Source organism: Echinops telfairi, unplaced genomic scaffold, assembly GCF_000313985.2.
Source record: "Echinops telfairi isolate 266 unplaced genomic scaffold, ASM31398v2 ScPeMD7_25;HRSCAF=90, whole genome shotgun sequence".
NCBI classification, from domain to species: Eukaryota; Metazoa; Chordata; class Mammalia; order Afrosoricida; family Tenrecidae; genus Echinops; species Echinops telfairi.
This window is the reverse complement of record NW_022103922.1, coordinates 231,400-250,528: the sequence shown is the minus strand read 5'-3', so window position 1 is coordinate 250,528 and position 19,129 is coordinate 231,400. Positions and strand designations below refer to the sequence as shown.

Genomic DNA, 19,129 nt, shown 5'->3' with positions numbered 1-19,129 from the left:
GTCTGATGCTGTAAATCTTTACTGAAGGACACAAGCTCATCTTTCTCCCAAGCAGCGCTGACCTAGAGGTGAGCAGCCGAATGCTTACCCCACAGCAGCACCAAGGGCTCCTTCATCTGACTCAGAGGACCTCAATGAAGTCACGCATGCTAAACCCCACATCCGCAAACTGACACTCACGCTTCTGTTTCATTATAAATGCCTGACGTTCCCAGAAGCCAAAACTTAAATCAGCAAAGCAGCACTTGTCATCTCAGCTGCAGTGTATGATCAGGCTAGGAACGTCCCCAATACGCTATATAAGAAAATGAACTTAAAACTAACCGCCCATCTCCCTTCTGTAAGCCAGTTCCTTCTTCTGTATAGCAGGCTGTCAGCACCTCTTCTTGACCAATTCTGTGAGTGTATACCCCACAGAGCAGGGTGCAGCCCCAAGGGCCAGACAAAACTGTCAAACCAGCCAGTGGTCTACTGCTTTTCCAGCTAACCTGGGTCAAGGAACCAGGGCAAAAGGCAGCTTCCCAGAACTGAGGGGAAGTTTTTTCCAAGCCATTTTCCCCAAGAACCCAGGCAGAAGGCCACATCATTTCACCACAGTTCCTGCAGGTCCCCGCTGAGGGTCCAGGCTCTCACCGGTGATTTGGAAATGTCCACAGGGAAGCCTGGGCAGCTCCATTTGGAGTAGAAACTGCCTGTCTGAGTGGACTTGGGGTCCTAGGCCTAGCTTTGTGTTCTTTTTATCTGGGTGGGGTAAATTAGAAGTAATCCATTTACAAAGGCTGTGTCAGGCTAACGAGATGGGTGATTGTACTGCTCGCATGTATTGTTTTTGTTTTCACGGCTTTGGCCATCTTACTCGCGGTGGTGCGTTCCATCTGTGGGCCCTTCTAAAGCCGCAGCAGTCTGAGTGCTGGCGTGTTGCAAGAGCCATGTCTCCTGGAGGGTTGCTCTGTGTGCCACAGCCCCCTTCGTGAGAAGCATTTTCCTCTGCCTTTTAGAGGGTGGACGTCTTTCTTATATATTTCACATACATTTCTTTCATGTTTAGTGCCACTTATGCCTGTTGTATGATTTTAGGATTTGAGGAGAGTTTTGAAATATTGTCCTCAGCTCTGTCATAGTGTGTGTGTGTGGGGGGGGGGGGGAGCGCAGGGGAGGGGCCATGAAAGTTTGTTTATAGTTAGAAGCAAAAGTTAATTACCGGAAAGAACATTTTACACAATGGAGAAAAGCAAAATCTAGGGTTCTGGCAGAGTCTCTGTGGAGCTGTTGGTTTGCAGGGGCAGGTGAGCGTCAGAGAACCAGGAGGCAGCCTCACTCAGGATGGGAAGAGTCCTGGTGATGGGGGAGTCGGAATACGCCTGAAGGAAGTGGGGCTTACAATGCTTGCGGACAAAAGTTGCTAGAATAGCAGATGCAACGAGAAAATGAGAGTCTGCAGCGTAGCTGTGTGCTACAACTTCCTTTTTTCTGTTAAGCTGTGTTTTTTAGCGGTGTATTGTGAATTAGGGGGCTGTTAAACCTTTCCGTTACCGTGCAGTGGTGATCATCCTGTGCCTTTCGAGAATCTCGCAAACTAGGCTGAATACCCTCAGCCTTCTGGGCCGACCTTTTGCCTTAAATTTCCCAGAGAAACCCTTAGAAGCCACTGTTGTGATGGGACCTTCTTTTTCGGAAGGCACCTAGTGAGACCCAGACAAGGGTCTCACAGACATCCTTCCACGGGTTGCAGAGACATGCCTTGACATAAGTCGTTTGGAATAAGACTGTATGTCTGAAATAGGATACCAGCAGCAGTCAGTACTTTTTGACTTCTCTCGCTGTGGCTTTGATTTGCATTCTCTGGTGGCTAATGATGTAGAGTGTTGTTTCACGTGCTTATCGGCCACTTGTTCTGTGTGTGTGTGCACGCGCTTAATTTCCTGTGGGTAGTACCCAGTGGTGGCATTATGCCATATGTCAGCATTAGGAGGTTCACCAGACCGTTGTCCAAAGTGAGCGCTCCAGCTGCTGTAACTTCTGTACAGAATTGGCATTGCCATTGTGTAAATTTGGCCCTTTTGCAGAGGGTATTAACATTGTAGTTTTAATTTTTTGGACGTTTTCGTGTGTTTTCCTGCCATTTGGTAGTGGTTCCCATCACAGTGGTTGCTTGCTCTGCTGTGTGCCTTTGCTTAGGGAGCCCTGGTGGGGCAGGGGGTTACTGCTGGGCTGCTAACCAAAAGACCCGTGGTTTGGGCCCACAGGCCACTCCACGGGGACAGATCGTGCGAGTCTGCTTCCATAACGAGTCACAGGCGCAGAAACCACAGGAGCATTTCTTTAAAAAAAATGTTTATTAAATCATTTTATTGGGGGTTCTTACAGCTCTTAACAATGCATACATCAATTGTATTAATCACGTAACCACAGGAGCATATCTGCCCTGCCCCACAGGGTCACTTCGAGTCGAATCAACTCCACAGCAGCAGGTTTGATTGGGTCTGTGCAGTGCAGAGGTTAAGAGCTGCGCTGCCAACTGAAAGGTCAGTTCAGACTCACCAGCCACTCATGGGAGAAAGTTCAGGCTTTCTGCTCCCATGAAGATGTACAGCCTTGGACATTTCATTGTCCGTTCTTGTTGAGAATTAAAAACTACCGGTGAAGTGAAACTTGTACGAACTGGGTAAAGGTGTTAAATCCTCCCAAAAATGTGTTTGAAAGTGACATAGTCAAGGCCTTTCTGTTATCAGTTGTAAAAAAGGGATGACCACACCACCCAGCCTCTCAACACTGCAGTTAGTGGTCTCTCTGACAAGATCAGAGGGAGAAGCAATCGTATTTAGAATGACACCAGAGAAGCTCTAGAGGAGACCCAGGACAGCCAGCTGAAAGCTGACCCAGCCAGCGAGGTTGGACTCACTCACCTGTGAGCATGGTTTGGACACACCCACATCCTCGTAGAGGGACAGGAGCTGCAGCTAAGACACGCCCTCCGAGACTCAACTTCTGTTGCTATAGACACAGAGAACAGCATGGTGGGCAGGCCTGTTCCACTCACACCTGGGCATTGTGTAGAAGGTTAGGACTCTGGGAAAGTGGACACTAGGACACACACACATGGGAAGCTGTGATTCCAGGGGACCTAGGAATGAATCCAACCAGAAAATGAAAACCGTAAAAACTTAGCAAAAAGAGGTTTTATAAAAAGATACAAGTCAGTGGGAAAATCCAGGAATTATTTGAATAAGAAGCTCCCTGGTTTGTTATCCCCACGTCTGCCCATCAATTCACAATAGTTTCCATCGATATCCAACAGGGTTTTTCACAGCATGGCCATTTTGACATTATCTGGAGCTCTGGAGCTGCCTTAGCATAGTCCTGGGGAATTTACAGAGAGCCAGAGTGACTGTCAGAACCTGCTGTGATGTAATTCACGAGGGGCGATGTGTGCCAGAACCGGAAGTTAGTAGTGGGGTGGCCATCCCATGGCAACCCTGCTTGTGCCTAGAGCCTACATGGGAAGAGTATGGCTCTCACTTTGTGCATGTTGATGAGCAGCATTGGGACAGTTGACTGCTTGGTCCTTGGGGGAGGGTCAGAGACTAGTGGTCTGGCTCTAGGGGTGGAGATGGGTGCCAACTCTGTGCCCTGTAGCATGCAACTGCTAAGCTGGGTGAGCAAAGTGTCTCCGGTGAACACTGGACTTGGATGAAGATGTCGGAGTCGTCGTTTCTGATCTGGGGGTGAAGATGTCTGCCAGTGTAGACACAGCCCGAAGCCATGGACGGAAGGCCGGGCGTGGTTGCGAGCCCGAGCCTGTAGGCATCAGATGGCACAGGCAGGACTAGGGGCTAAGTTGAAAAAAGTCAAAGGGGGTAGATCATATTGGCGTTTAACAAAGGGTGTGTGTGTGTGTGTGTACGTGTGCACGACACAGTGGAAAATGGACAAGACTTTGAGGGTGAAGCAGCAGAGAGGTGTGGTGAGGGTATGGCCGGGGCCAGAGCGAGGCTGTGCAAGCTGTTACAGGTAGATGTCATTACCGGGCTGGCAGCACCATTGAGGGACCAATGCTGTCACATTCTTAAGGGTGCCCCTGTGGTTTGGGGGCTCTGCCCTGAGTAGCTGATGGGAGCCTGGCTCTCACACGCCGCTGTAGAATGGCGACGTCAGTGCACGTGCGTGAGTCCGCACCACAGGGAGTGGTGAAGGCCCTGGTTCTCCCGTGGGTGGGTGAGCAGGCACCCAAAGGAGCAGGCACACACCAGGCCTGCATGTGACACTCCCTGTCCCTGGAGGGAGCACCATGGGAGTGGTCATCACATGTGTTCTGGGGTTGTTGTCTTGGAACCGTTTTCGTATGTTTCCTTCATGGGTGGAAGCGAACGCCAGCAGGCAAATAAAGGCCCTCTGACAAGCGTGTGCTCGCTCTTCTTTGTGCCCAAATGAAGCACACTTTGACTCAGGCCCGCCTGCCTGGCCACCGGGTGGTGGAGGTCCTCAGAGGTATCAGCAGGGAGCCACTTGGGAGCTAGGCTGCTTATCTTGTGCGTGGGGGCTTGTGTTTGCATTTTACATCATTTTATGTGCTTTGAAAATGTTTACGGCGTGACAGTTTTAGTGGCTTTTGTGCTGGCTCATACCACATGTATAGTGGAATCTTCAGGGCACAATTGATGAGCTTGACGGAGGTGCATAGCAGAGACCACCGGACCAAATACAGACCCATTTGGGAAGGGACAAGTGCAGGGAAGGAGCAGGCACACTGGAGGCGGGCCTCCATTCCGGCCATGGCCGTGGCCATGGCTGCAGCCACAAGGGAGCGCATACCATGCTGGAGCGTGGACACGGCTGTCCACACATTACCTCCAGTGGTCAGAGCAGGGCTTGATCAAATCCCACCTCACCCGGATTCTGATTGCAGTTTGTGTTTTGTCTGATTTGTCTGTCACCTTGGCTGCATGGCTGGTCAGATGGATGGCGAGTCGGAAGAAGAGGCAGAGTCCGTGGACACTGGCGAGGAAGAGGAGGATGGGGACGAGTCTGACTTGGTAATGCACTCTCATGACCCCAGGGGTGGCCCCTGGGCTGTGGGGAATGCTCGAGGGCTGGAGTCCTGAAGGGAGCCAAGGGGTGTGGGTGCCAGGGTAGGAGTGGGGAAGATGACCGCAGTGGACAGGGTCACAGGCTGGTGGTAGAGTGCCCTTTATGGAAGGTGCAGATGAGCACGAACAGGGTCAGGCACAGTGTGGCTGAGTGAAGAGAGGCCGGGTGAGCGGGCACAGTGGGGTGGAGATTGAGGAGACACTGGGTGAGCGGGCACAATGAGGCGGCATGGAGGAGAGGCCAGGTGAGTGGGCACAGTGAGGTGGAGACTGAGGAGACACTGGGTGAGCGGGCACAGTGATTCAGAGTGGAGGAGAGGCCAGGTGAGCGGGCACAGTGAGGTGGAGACCGTGGAGACACTGGGTGAGCGGGCACAGTGACTCACAGTGACTCAGAGTGGAGGAGAGGCCGGGTGAGCGGGCACAGTGAGGTGGAGACTGAGGAGAGGCCGGGTGAGCGGGTACAGTGACTCGGAGTGGAGGCAAGGCCTGGTGGTGCCCACTGACATCCTGATCTGGCCGTCAGAACCAGCTTCCCTGTGAACCCTGACAGCAAAGCAGTGCCACCAGGTGTTACTTCATAGGTGTCCACTTGTCCTGTAGCATTTACACTATGACTTTATTGGAACGAACTTCTATGGAGAGCTTATATTCTGCAAATATGTCTATTTTCTGTCAAATAAATTTTCTCACATTTCTCTTTGTAGTTGTTTCAAGTAGGGATGGTGAGAGGGCCATATTATTTTAGTTCAGATTTCCCCTGACAAGTATTAGAAGGGGCTGGATTTCATGCTGGCATCTGTTTGTAATTTGTGGCAGTCACATGCCCTTTCTACATCTAGACTTTAGATCCAGATACTCAGAAACCATCTGAATTAACTGCAACCCTCCTTTTTGTTCTCCGTGTAGATGATTCATTTGGACAAAGATTTTGAAGCAGATTGAAGCATTGATTATTTCCTTTCTCATGAGCAAGATGAATGGAGACTTCATATGATTAAAAGTGTATTCTTTTATTGAGCTTATTTATATAATCCCGACGTAGAACTTTATTTTCTTTTGTGCTGAACAATGATGAGATTCACACATTTCATTTTCTGGGCTTTTTCCCTCTAGAAACACCCAGGTGGGAGTGATGGTTTCATTTTCACTAGGGAAAAACATGGCCACCTTTGAAAACATGACCCAGGAAAGTGTCCAAAAGTGAAAATAATTTTTAAGAATCAGAATGTAGCGAGTATTTCATTTTGCAGAAAAGCTAACTTTAGTATTTTCTGCTTTCAAGCACACCCATGCTCTGCCTTTTGTATGCATGCCCCTGTTCTTCAGAGCTCTGAATCCAGCATTAAGAAGAAGTTTCTGAAACGGAAAGGGAAGACCGACAGCCCGTGGATCAAACCCGCCAGAAAGAGGCGGCGGAGGAACAAGAAGAAGCCCAGTGGGGAACCAGGTGGGCGCCCACTGCCTATTCTTTCTTACCACAGCAGGGCAGCCCTCCCTCTGTGGCTCCTAGGACTTCCCAGGACCCCAGAGTGGGAGGGCAGTGATGAGATAGGCTGAGCTGGGCGGTCCATTTCTGTCTGTTGTGGTTTTGTGTAAGGTTTCCTTTGAAAAGAGGGTTCTGCTGTTAAAAGCTGGGAATGAGCTTTTAGAGGCGGTCGATAGTCAGAGCGTTGTGTCGTTCAGGCAGGTCTGCTGTTCTGTTGGCTGCAGCGCTCTGTGGACCCACACAGATCGTCTGCGCCACTGCTGGTGCCCACACCACCGGCTGGTCTCCGGCAGTGAGAGTGCCTACACATGGGCCTGCCCATGGTCAGAGGACCCTACTCTAGAGGAAATTTTATTAAAATAGATCTGGGGAAGGTGAAATGAAGCAGGTAAAGCTCCCAGGTTACCACAAGCAATGCAACGAGTGCCTCTCGCACCCCAGAGTGTCTTCCTGCCCCTGCTGCCTCTGGCATTCTTTCCCTTTCCTGGGCGACCACTTCCTGTCTAGAGATAAGTGGAAATTTACTGGAATTTCATGTGGTTAGGCTCTGTCAACATGAATACTTTCCTCTCTGGCTTCTTTGACTCACCATAATTGCGTTCAGAGCCACCCCGTTGTGAGTGTAGGTGGTAGGTACCTGTTCATGGCTGAGAAACAGGACCTGGGGTGGATGGACACACCACCCCATGCATCCAGTCTAGATTCGATGGGAATTTGAAATTCTGTTTTGCATTTTCTTCCATTTGAACAAGATTCTTCTGTATATCCTTTGATCAGAATGTTCAGTAATGGTCTCAGGGCACCGTCCAGTTCTGTGGTCATGGTCAATGAGGCGCTTGTTCATGGAGATGAGTCGCTGCACACCTGCCTCTTCCTCCTGTTCCCGGCCCTCCTCTTCCTCTTTCTCCAGGCAAATGGAGATATGTGTTTGTGCTCTGGATGGTGGCGTGCAAGTTTTAAGAACCTAGGCACTGCACAATAAGCCAGGGGGTAGAGCAGAACACTGAAGACATTTTGAAGTCAGTTAACTGGGGTACCCGATGAAACTGTGACCCTATTCTGTGCGTTTGGATCAGTGAGCTATAGAAAATCAGAAAGGAAGCTTTTGCCCAAGGAACACTGAAAAAAGCAAAAAGCCAAATTCTGTGCGTTTCATTGTACATAAGTAGTCTTAGCAGTGGTTTTTTTCAGGATCATTTTAGAAAACATAATTTCTAACAGGTGTACAACCTAATGTCTGACCCTCTCTTCAGTCGATAAAATTTTTCCATCACTGTGGACAGAAGCTTGGCATTCCCGTGCCCCGTGCTCCCTGGAAACCACTAAGTAACTTTGTTCTGCATAGACTTGCTTGCTCTTTTCTTTCTCTAGAAGAGAGGGCATACGGAATTTGTCTTTGTTGTGATTGACTCATTTTGCTCAGCTCCATTGTGGTCCGTACCAATCGTTATTTCTTTCACTGGCAGAGTTATATTCCATAGTATATATGTGGCACATTTTGTGTATTTTTTGGTTCATTAATGGGAAGTTAGGCTGTTGTCACCATTTCACTTGTGAATAGTGTTGTAATGAACACTGGTGTGTCAGTCTCTGAATTTCTCCTTTCAGGTCTTCTCTGTATACCTGGAATTGTTGAGTTTGATTTTTCCATTTTTCTTTTCCAATATTTATGCTTTTCATTGTGAGTTGGATGGAAGTTTACAGAGAGAAGTGCTTTTCCATCAACAGTTCATATGCATCTCAATTTATGACATTGATTGCAAACCCCACAGTGGAATAGCACTTGCCCACTTTCCTCTCCTCTGCCCTCTGAACTTTTTCCTTGGGCAAAAGCTTCCTTTCTGATTTTCTATAGCTCACTGATCCAAGGACGGCATCCCCGCCTGGAGGAGCAGTTCACCTTCTCCTGTTGTTGCTAGGCCCTGATTCATAGCGACCTTGGGCACAGCCACAGAAACACTGCCTGGTTCTATGCCGCCCTCACAATCATGTTTGAGCTCATTGTTGCAGCCACTGTGTCAGTCCATCTCGTGGAGGGTCGTCTTCTTTTTCACTGACCCTCCACTTTACCAAGCATGGTGTCCGTCTCCAGGGACTGGTCCCTGCTGATAACATGTCCAAAGAACATGAGGCAGAGTCTCACCATGCTTGCTTCACAAGAGCATTCTGGACATACTTCATCCAAGACAGATTTGTTTTGTTCTTTGGGCAGTTCACCATATTTTCAGCCACCTTCATTAGCATCATAATTCAAATGAATCCATTACTTAATTACTTGATTGCATCAGTTATCCTATTGCCCAGCTTCCACGTGCATTTGAGATGATTGAAAACCCTGTGGCTTTGGTCAGGCACACACCTCAGCCTTCAGGCTAACATCCTTGCGCCTCACCACTTTAAAGAGCTGTCTAAGGCAGTGGATGCAGTGTGCCATTTGATTTTTTAACTGTTGCTTCCGTGAGTATTCACTGTGGATCCAGGCAGGGAGAAATCCTTGACAACTTCATGCTTTCCTCCATTTATCATGATGCTACCTATTGATCTAGTGAGGATGTTCATCTTTTTGACATTGAGTTGTAATCCTTTACCGAAGGCTGTAATCCTTGATCTTCATCAGCAAATGCTTCAAATCCTCATCACTTTCAGCAAGCAGGGTTGTTTTAGGCCTTCACATTACAGGTTGTTAATAAGCCTTCCTCCAATCCTGATGACCATTGTTCTTCTTGCAAATGGTTGCCCAAGTAAGAGTCTCCCAAATTTCTTGGCATAGGTGGGTGAGTGCTTCCAGCACTTCAGCTTGTTTTGAACCATTTTCGTTGGTATTCGTCAATTTTTGTAGCCTTCTTTTTTGTTAATGCCTTCATTGCAGTTCATATGCTGGTTCCTGAATGTCAGCCAGTTCTTTCTGGTACAGTGACTCTGTATTCCTTTTTTCTTCTCTTGATGCTTTCTGCATCAGTCAGTATTTGCCCATAGAATCCTTTAGTATTTCAACTCCAGATCTGAATTTTTCTTCAGTTTTTTAGCTTGAGATATCCTTAGCATATTCAACCCTTTTGACTTTGTACCTCCAGGACTTTGTATATCTCATTATAATACTTTGTCTTCTTGAGCGGCCCTTTCAAAATTCATCTTTGACTCTTTTGCTCCATTTCTTTCATTTGCTTTCGCTAATGGAAGTTCAAGAGCAAGCTTCAGAGTGTCTTCTGAGACCCACGTTGATCCACTCTCTCTCCCTTTCCTGTCACATGCAGTATTCTTGGTGCAACTTGTCAAGTTTTCTCTCAGCATTCAGTGTGTCGTATCTGCTCTTGGAAGTCAAATGGGAAAGAGTGAAGTTGCATTGTGTCTCTTTCTTCACCTTTACCTGAGTAATTGATGGTCTCGTCCGAGTCCTTGGCCTCGTTTTGGCTGTTGTTAGTGAGCTTCTCTATTGTCTCTTCCCACAGATGTAGTTAATGTGATTCTTATGTGGTCTATCAGTTGAGGCCCATGTGTACAATGGCCATTTATGTTGCTGAAAAAGGTATTTGCAATGAGGAAGTCCTTGGCCTTATAAAATTTTATCATGTAATATATCTCACCCAGGCCATATTTTCCAAATACTACCCCTTCCTCTTTGTTTCCAACTTTTGCATTCCAATTGCCAGTGATTGTCAATGCATCTTGATTGCATGTTTGATCAATTTTAGACTGGCGAAGAAGGTAGGATTCTAAAATTTATTTTTCATTAGCTTTAGGAGTTGGTGCAAAAATTTGAATAGTAGTTGTATAAACTACACTTTTTATAGATGTATAGATATGATTCTATCCCAGACATCATTGGGCTGTAAGGTCGGTCCTGACATGTTTCTTTAGACAATGAATTTGATGTCTTGTCTCCTAAATTTTTATTCCTGGCATAGTAAGCCATATAATTGCCTGGCTCAAAATACACAGTATTTTGTATTTCAACTACTAATGCCTAAGATACTGATCTTTATGCATTCCATTTCAGTTTTGACAACTTACAATTTTCCTAGATTTGAACTTCGGACACATTCTCTGTTACGATTATTGCTGTCTGTTTATAGTTGTTTCTTCTCATTTTGAGTCCTACCCCATCTGCAGGTGAAGACTGTGGGAGCTGTTCCCCGTCCACATCACGTAAGCGGACTCTGCTTTGAGGAGGCAGCTCTCCCCCAGCCCTGTTTGGAGGGGCCATCCTCAGACAGTGCTGCTCACATGTGTTCAGTGGTCCATTCCTTCCTTCTTCCTGTTCTTTTTAGCCTGGAGACTCTGCTGAAGCCTGTTCACCCGAGTGGCTCTGCTGCTAGTTACTATGCCAGTAACAACCTCCAGCATCACAGTGGTACACGAGCACCACAGTTCAACAACCTGACTGACAGTGGTCTGTACAGTCCTGTTGTTTGGGCTGAAATGGAGCCCCTGGGTGAATTCTGTTTCAGGCTTGAAGAGCGTCGAAGGGCCGTGGTCTCAGGGGTTCTACCAGTCTCTTAGGCCAATAATTTGGCTTCTTTCTGTTTTCCTATTAGAATTATTTTGTGTCCCCCTCCCCCTGGCCCCCACCATATCAGACCCATCTGTAATTCCTTTCAGAGCAGTTGGCACTGATAGTAGGACACCATCTAGTTCTTCATGTGATCCGTTAGTCCTTTGGACATTGGTTTTCTTTACTATTCCTTACTCTGGACAGTGAGAGACCAGTAATCCTTTCACCTCATGAGTCTTTAAGACGCTAAGTGTGCTACTTAACCAAAGCAGGATGTAGAACATTGTCTTCGTTGACTATGTTATGCCTGTGACCTCAATATCCCCAAGTCTATAGCCCTGAGTCCACCAACAACCCAATGACTTATTCCATCGAGTTGCTTGTTTTTGACAAGGAAGCTGTCATAACTTTATATATATATATATATAATATTATTCCATATTTCAATCACGTCAAGGAGAATTGTACAATTACTACCACAATCAGTTTTCAAACATTCTTTTTCTGCATGGACTCCTTGGTATTGTCTCCCTTTCACCCCCCCCTCCCCCCCCCACTCTCCACTGCTGTAGCCCCCCGCCCCACTAAGAAAAACCCTTATTCTACTTGCTGTCTCTGTAGGTTCATAAATCCTGAGTTTCATATATCAAAAACTGGAAAACATATAACTCAACTTCAAGAGGGTGACCTCCAATGACATGACACCTCTGAGCTACACCCTAACACCCAAACCACACAGAACAATAGATCAGGTCCAACCTGCCCCAGAGGGGAAGCTGCTGACGTTTTCATTGCTCAAGTCAGATTTACACCTTTGGTTTTCTGTGCTCATCTCTCGGAAGAGCTCTGTTTAGTAACCACTTTACTCCCATCTTCGAGGAAGTTTTCATAACCTTATCTCCACCCCCTGTGTGCTCTACTATACTGGGTATAGTCACGATATAGATTCTGTTTTAAAAACATGTAAAAATATCTTGTTAAACCCATATATACTTTTGAGTTAAAGTTCTATTCTGCCTTCCCACATCTGTTCAGCTTACATATCCTGTCTATGGTCCTGCTTATGGGTTACTTACAGATTAATGTTCTTGCAGCATTATGTGCATAATAGTTTTGCCCATTGCTGTCTTTAATTCTTGTACGGCTCCTACTGTCTTCCTTTGCCTTGATGGTTTTGTGGTGATGTGTGTCTTCTTTTGTTAAGCGTGTCTCTTCATATCTGTTTGGTTTTTAAAATCAGATGGTTTGCCTTCTTGTTGAATTAGAACAGTTCTGTATATATTCAGTTTTTTTCAGACTTATTTTGCAGAGAGCCTTGGTAGTTTAGTGATTACTTGGGCTATGAGCCACAAGGCTGGTGGTTCAAAACCACCAGCTGCTCTTCGGGAGAAAGCCAACACTGTCTACTCCCAAAAAGGGTGCAGGGGCAGTTCTGTGCTGTCCTATATGGTCCCCAGGAGTCAACACTGACTCAAGGCAGTGAGTCTGATTTTATTTTGCATACATTTGCAACTATCCGGATTGCCTTCTCATTTTTTGAACAGCATTTTATAAGAGCAAAACTGTTAAAAAAAAAAAAAGAAAGCAAAACTGTTTTAAGATTTTTAGTCTAATTTACCAGTTTCTTCTTTCATGACTTCATGATTTTTGTACTCTAAGAAAGTTTTACCCAGATCACAAAGATTTTTATGCCATGTTTTCTTTGGGACTTTTATAGTAGCCCTTACATGCTGACTCATTTTGTGCAGTGTGAGGTAGGAGTCTGTTCGTTAGCCTGCATGTGGGCGTGCAGTTCTAGCATCATTTGCTGATTGGGTCCTGTTTTCCAATAAGTGCCCTTGGGGCCTTGTTGGCAGTCATTTGATGGACACCCGTGGAGCTTTCTCTGTGCATCTATCTGTTCTGGTGAACGTGCTTACTGTTACACCGGTGCTATAAGATCACGGTTTTCCCTTTGGAAACCTCATGTTAGCCACTGAGCTAGATTTCATGAGCTAAAAGTAACATTGTTAAAATGGACACAGAATGTAGCAGCTATAGGAAGGCTAGTGGACATGGTCCTGTGATCAGCTCCAGGCGTGTGGTTGACTGGGTCACCTGTTCAGGCCTGACTGCCTACTTGTAAAGCACTTGTTGAGACAGAGACCCTGTGCCTGTGCTCCTCGACAGTCGTGTGTGGCTCATGTCTCAGTGTTTATTCACAGTGTTTGGGTCTTCTTTCTGCGTCTCAGCCATTTAAAATTGCTCCAAAGCTGCTCGTATTCCTCCCAGTGTTGTGACGGTTCCTCACATGGAGTAGACTGTCTGGCTCTGAGGGATAGGCTACAGGTGCCCTCTGTTTCCTGGTGTCTGTGCTTAGAAGGGAGATCTGGGAACTTGCCCTCGGCTGCTGGTAGCTGTGTTCCTCTGTGAACACACACCTCTCACCAGCTTCCTCAGTGAGATGACCTCAGAGTGGTCAGCACCAGGTATAGGTCTCAGCTTCTGAAGCTCTGTCATGCCCTTGGCAGAAGTGTGGACAGGCTGGCCTGCTGCCCCTGGCACCCTCCTCTGATAAGTAGAGGCAGTCGGTCACTCATATGTGAGCCACAGCTCCTGCTTCTGAGCTCTAGGGTGTCCTGAGCCTGCCCTTTTACCCCCAGGCAGGCTTTCTCAGGTCCTGCCTGTCCAGCCTCCTCGAGGGAGATCTGGTGTCAGACACATGGGTGAGAAGTGGGCTCCTCCTACTCACCTCATCTTTCTAAGTGACCTTTCAAATCCGTAAGCTAGGTTTCTGTTCTATATGTTCATAAATCATGTGTGTTCCATGCATTCATCCATTTCCTCGATCATCTCATCAACTCGTCCAGCTGGTGCTGTTAGAGGAGGGTGCAGCTCTGCGCCCAGCCCCTCCCCACACACCCGGACTCATGCGGGAATGGATGGAGAATCACAAATGACGCACCAGGAGAAAATGGCGGTGAAAGCAGGTGGCCTAGATGCCCTGTCTGTCCGTCTGCTTTTCTGCGCGGGTCTCTGGCTCCCGGGTGCAGTGGCTTCTGTGTGTGCCTTTCTAATGCAGGTCCTGAGGTGTATAAGTCATCATCGGGAAGCACTGAGCAGGCTGCCCCCGGAGATAGCATGGGGTACATGGAAGTTCCCCTGGACTCTCTGGACCTGCACGTCACAGGAATTCTGTCCTCGCCTGCTTCAGAAGGTGAGCACGTTCTGAAATTGTGGTGGGCACCATCTTGGTCCTTTGTTAGTGTGCCTGCTTGTCTGAGCTCGGAGGATGCCCCCTTTGATTAAATGGGCACCAATTAGATACCACACACAATATTTTTGCTGCGTTACTCACAGTTGTCAAGTGAAGAGAGTGAAATTAGGCAAGTCCCTCAGACTGGTGGGAATTGAAGCAGCACATACCACTGGTGAGCTCAGAGCTTTCTGTACCCCACCTGGCCCCTCCAGGGTCACAGCCATGGGAGCCCTTTGGGAAGCGGCCCTATGCTTGACAGTGCTCCCTGGTGTACACAGTGACAGCATTTGGGGTAAGGGGCTCTCTGCTTCTGGTTTTAATTGGCAGAAGGGGAGGGTTGGTGCTGGACCATATTCCTCAGAGCTGACCTGGCACAGTTAGGCTTGGTATGGTGCTGTTTTGACTCAGAGGCCACCCTCCTCATGTGTCCAAGATCTGTGTGTTGTTGAAGATCACCCACACTTCTCTTTTTAGGGCACCCAGTGCATTTATATTAATGATAAGAAACTTAACGGATAATTTTGGGGAAAGGTCTTGAGGTGTGTGTAGGAAAAATGTGAAGTCCTGTAATTTTTTTGCAGTCTACCATTGACTTCACAACTGTGAGCTATGCATGGATGTAGAGATTTAATAAACCTTCTTTAAAGGACAGAATGGTAGCCTTCTCCGGGTTTTGAAAACTAGAAGGGATTTATGTATCTATTTGGGAAAAACGCATCTTTCATGGAAGGTAAACCTTACGAGTGCCTTTGGTTTCGTAGCCAGTGGGGTGTCCTCCCCTCCTTGGGGAAGTCCTGGGTGTTAGCACTCTGTGCTTGCTTTCTAGCTGAGAGCTGACACCCGCTGTTTGGTTTTCCTCGGTTTGCTTTTCAGTTCGGGGTGGCTGTAAGCAGGGACCGCGACGTTGCTCTATCATGTCCATGCCTGAGCTGTTGTGATCAGAGGCAGCAGGGTGTCTGTCAATCTGGGCCCTGTACTCGCTGACAGCTTCCTGGCCTTGGGCAGAGATGCAATGGGATGCCATTCAAGAGCCCTTTCACCTTTAACATTTATAGTCTGTTTCTTGAAAAGTGGCACAAGTGAGACTGCCAGGTGAGAAGCACATTAGAGAAGTAGCAGGAGGAAGGACTGGTGGGTAGAGGCTTCCTGAAGACACTGGTGCTGTAGCTTTTTATAGATCGGTCCTCACATGCATTTCCCAGTGGTGGCTGCTCATCTGTCCAACCATGCAGTTGACTGAGAGGAAGCTGGGAAGGAAGGGCTCTGCCCAGACCCCAAGGGCTAGCTCCATGGGCAGGGCGACTTGGCGTTCCCCTCTGAGGGGAGAGAGGAGGCACCTGCTGAGGAGGGTCAGTGGGTGACCACACAGTCCAGCTCATAGTGAGATAAACAGCCTTGTGTGTTTCCGAAGTGCCACTCCTCCTCTTTGGTTGTAGATGTGTCGAGTTGCGCTAGGGGCCGGGCGGGCGTTGAGACTGAGACGGGGTGCTGAAGGCCTCTCATTGCGGCTCTGGTTGTATCTGTGAGCGCGTGTGGTTGTTTCCAGTGCCACTGTCATGCGTGTGCATCTTCAGCCCTCACTGCCCTGCGTTTGTGTGCTGCCCTTCCTCCAGCTTAGTCTGGGGTGGAAAGTATTATAGATAGTAATCAGGCTGTTATTAAGGAATATCTTTTTGTCATTGCGCTTCTAAGACCACATGAAAGAATAAGGATGAACTTACTTCCGATGAGAGACCAGAAATTTTGGAGCCACTGGTGAAGTCTGCGCCCTCCCTCCTGCTCTCCTCCTGGCTGTGTGTGTGTGTGTGTGTGTGTGTGTCTGTCTGTGGTGGGGGACCCTCTGGGCTCACTGCACGCCTTGTATGAACCTGTCTCTGGGCCCATTGGACCTGAGGGCCAGGGTGGTGGGTCTGACCTGTCCATGTGTGTTGCAGTGCTGGCCAATGGTCCCGGGGTGGCGGATACAGACGGCCTCCAGGAAGTGCCTCTGTGCAGCTGCCGGATGGAGACTCCGAAGAGCCGGGAGATCACCACCCTGGCCAACAACCAGTGCATGGCCACTGAGAGTGTGGACCACGAGGTGAGCGGGTGGGCAGTGCCTAGAATCGCCCTCCACTTCCTGCCAGGCCTCAGACCGTGACCTCTCCCCCAGATCAGTGTGCCCTGTGACTGGGAACCTGTGGGATACAGCAGGCAGGTCAGTGGGGAGGATGCCTGTGAAGACAGGGCAGCTGGGGTGCTCCTCCGGCTCATAAAGCCTCCTGCTGGGGTCGGGGTGAGTCATCGCACAGCTTTCCTGGCACTGCCCCCAGTCAGTTGCCCTCTCAGGGCGAGCCACGCTCTGAGTTCGTGGCCATGCATCCAGGGATGTTCGGGACCCTTACGGAGACTTGGGAGGTCGGTGTTGGAATGAGTGCCTCTCAGTGGCGGCTGGAGGAGCTCCTTCTGCCCTCCATGGGGCCACCTGGATAGATTTTCCAGGGCTTATTGCAGTGAGGCCGTGAGGGGTGTGTGCCCAGCCTGCCCCTTGCCTGGCCTTTGCTGGGCCTGAAGTCGGCAGGCTGTGTGAGCGCTGGGCTTGGGCCCACTGAGCTGTCGGGTTGACTGTGCCTGGGTCTGGGCTGTGCATGTGCGTCCTCCACCCTCTTGTCTTTCATTGTAAACAGACTTTCGTGCAGATGGAGGAGAGGGCAGTCAGCCGTCTGCACTGACTGCTGACCAGCCGCCTTCGAAGTATCATTTTGAGCTCACAGAATGTCATGCCGGGTAATGTGGAAGGTCTGAGAAGACCTTGGACCAGGGGGATGGGCCTATTGGCTACCACAGTGGGTCACACCTAAATGATGGTGAGGACTGCAGCGGGCCAGCCTTTGTGTTCTGTGCTGCTTCCTGGGGTCGCTGGGTGGAGCTGACTGGATAGCTGGCACCTCGCAGCACCAGCAGCTCCTTCTTCAACTGACACTTGGTAGCCAGTAGCATTGCAACTCTCCACCGTGTGCATGCGCAGCCTGGAGACTCCCTTTCTCTAAGAGGCTTGGTGTTCTTGGAGTTTCATTCCAAGAGGGCAGGAGCTCAGAGCAGCTGCTGCTGCTGAGCCAGCCAGGGCAGGCAGAGGGCGTGTGCGCGATAAAACACTTTCTGACTCTGGACCCACATGGCCACTTCTTCACTGGGCCTGCGCATAGCTGTCTGCTGCTAACTGGCAGGGCAGCTGTGTGAAGCCACCAGCTGCTCTCGGGGAAAGCAACCAGGCCGTCTGCCTGTGCAAAGATCTAGTCTTGTCACCTAGAGGGCTCCTCCTGCGCTGCCCTGCAGGCTTGCTATAAGCCAGAGCCAACGAGGAGGCAGTGGGTTTGGCTGGCCTCCCTCCCTCTCCCTGAGGTTCTGATGGACAGTCAGCAGGGGCTGGCGGGCCAGCACCTGGAAGCCCTCAGCTGCCACTTTGAGCCCCGTCCCCACCACCCTCCCTTGGCCATTACAGTATCCTGCCTTGGTTCCCGTACCACACCCCCATGGTGGTCGCTCTTGGTGCAGAACGGTGAAGTCACCGGTCGTCCTGGGTGCCCTTGCATGTCTTGGTGACATCACCGACCTCGATCACACTGTGCATTTCACCCACATGCACAGTTCATGCTTCCCATCATAGGTGTCTCCTATGTGGGGTGACCACCCGCCTGGTGGCCACCAGTGAGCCTCAGCGCGCATACATCTACCTGGGCCCCGGGAGACTGCGCAGGCCGCAGTACCCTCCCGGGGTGGTTGAGTCAGTTGATGTCCAGTTGTCTCCCCTCTGGCCAGTAGCTGCCCCTCAGACGTGGCTGAGCCATTCGTGTGCGAGTGTGGGCTCTCGTGGGTGTCATCCATGTTGGTGATGGGTGTCACTGGGCCAGGCTCTGGGGGAAGGCGTCTCCCAGTGCATCCGAGCACACTTACATCTTCAAGGGTGCTTTTGGGCAAAGCTGACAGTGGTCCTTGTCCTCAGTACCCTCGGGCCAACTGCCGACACACTGCCTTGCCGGCCAGGATGCCTGACCCACTGTCCCGTGCCTCCATGGAAGGCACCCGTGTGGGTGGTTGGCTGCCAGGCCTCTAGTTCCAGCAGTCACCTCTGTGTATGGTGGCTCCAGCCGCTGTGGCCACCGTACCCCCTGGAACCCTGTGACATTCTCTCCACTCATCCTGGTCTGTCCTGCGTGTCCAGGCACATCCAGCCCCGGACCTCACTCTGCCTGAGCGGGCAGCGCACCTGCAGGCACCGTTGGTCCTATCACACTGGACAAATGGTGACCACCTGTGTGACATTGTGCTGTCAGCTAGCACAGAGGACTGGCCTGTCCAGCCCTTCTCAGGTCTGACATGTTCGTGTGAGCTGGGTGTGACACTCACAGGTCAGCTTCATCACTGAAGCCTTTCTCTGTCTGTGTCTGTCTGCCTGCCTGCCTGCCTGCAGCTTGGCCGGTGCGCCAACAGCGTGGCCAAGTTGGAGCTGATGCGCCCGTCTAACAGAGTGCCGCTCCTGGTGCTGTGTGAGGACCACAGGGCTCGCATGGTGAAGCACCAGTGCTGCCCGGGCTGCGGCTACTTCTGCACCGCGGTAAGCCCGCACTCCCACGCGCGTGCGGACACACACACACTCACTGCTGCTGCAGCCTCCCTCCCCTCCTTTCTCCGCTGGCACACTCCAGCCTCCAGATCCCCCTGGACCATCTGACCTGGGCCTGGGCCCAGGCCCCTTGCTTGCCTCAAGAGCTGGGTCTGCACACAAGTCTGAGGTGGCCCTGCCCTTTCCTGAGGGGGAGCCGCCCTCCCAACCCCTCAGCTCT

The 19,129-nt window shown here is 49.8% G+C and overlaps 1 protein-coding gene across 6 annotated transcripts in view; it reads left to right on the top strand.

Moving 5' to 3' along the window:
• EHMT1 (euchromatic histone lysine methyltransferase 1) overlaps positions 1 to 19,129 on the top strand; it is a 114,806-nt gene that overhangs the window by 67,062 nt on the left and 28,615 nt on the right. For 4 of the 6 annotated variants that reach the window (XM_045289156.1, XM_045289158.1, XM_045289157.1 and 1 more), the window contains exons 7-11: positions 4,956 to 5,033; positions 6,417 to 6,537; positions 14,130 to 14,264; positions 16,241 to 16,386; positions 18,757 to 18,900. In XM_045289156.1, the coding sequence (XP_045145091.1) occupies positions 4,956 to 5,033; positions 6,417 to 6,537; positions 14,130 to 14,264; positions 16,241 to 16,386; positions 18,757 to 18,900 (624 nt within the window). The remainder of the gene's footprint in view (positions 1 to 4,955; positions 5,034 to 6,416; positions 6,538 to 14,129; positions 14,265 to 16,240; positions 16,387 to 18,756; positions 18,901 to 19,129) is intronic. The other 2 variants (XM_045289160.1, XM_045289159.1) reach the window with 1 other exon arrangement.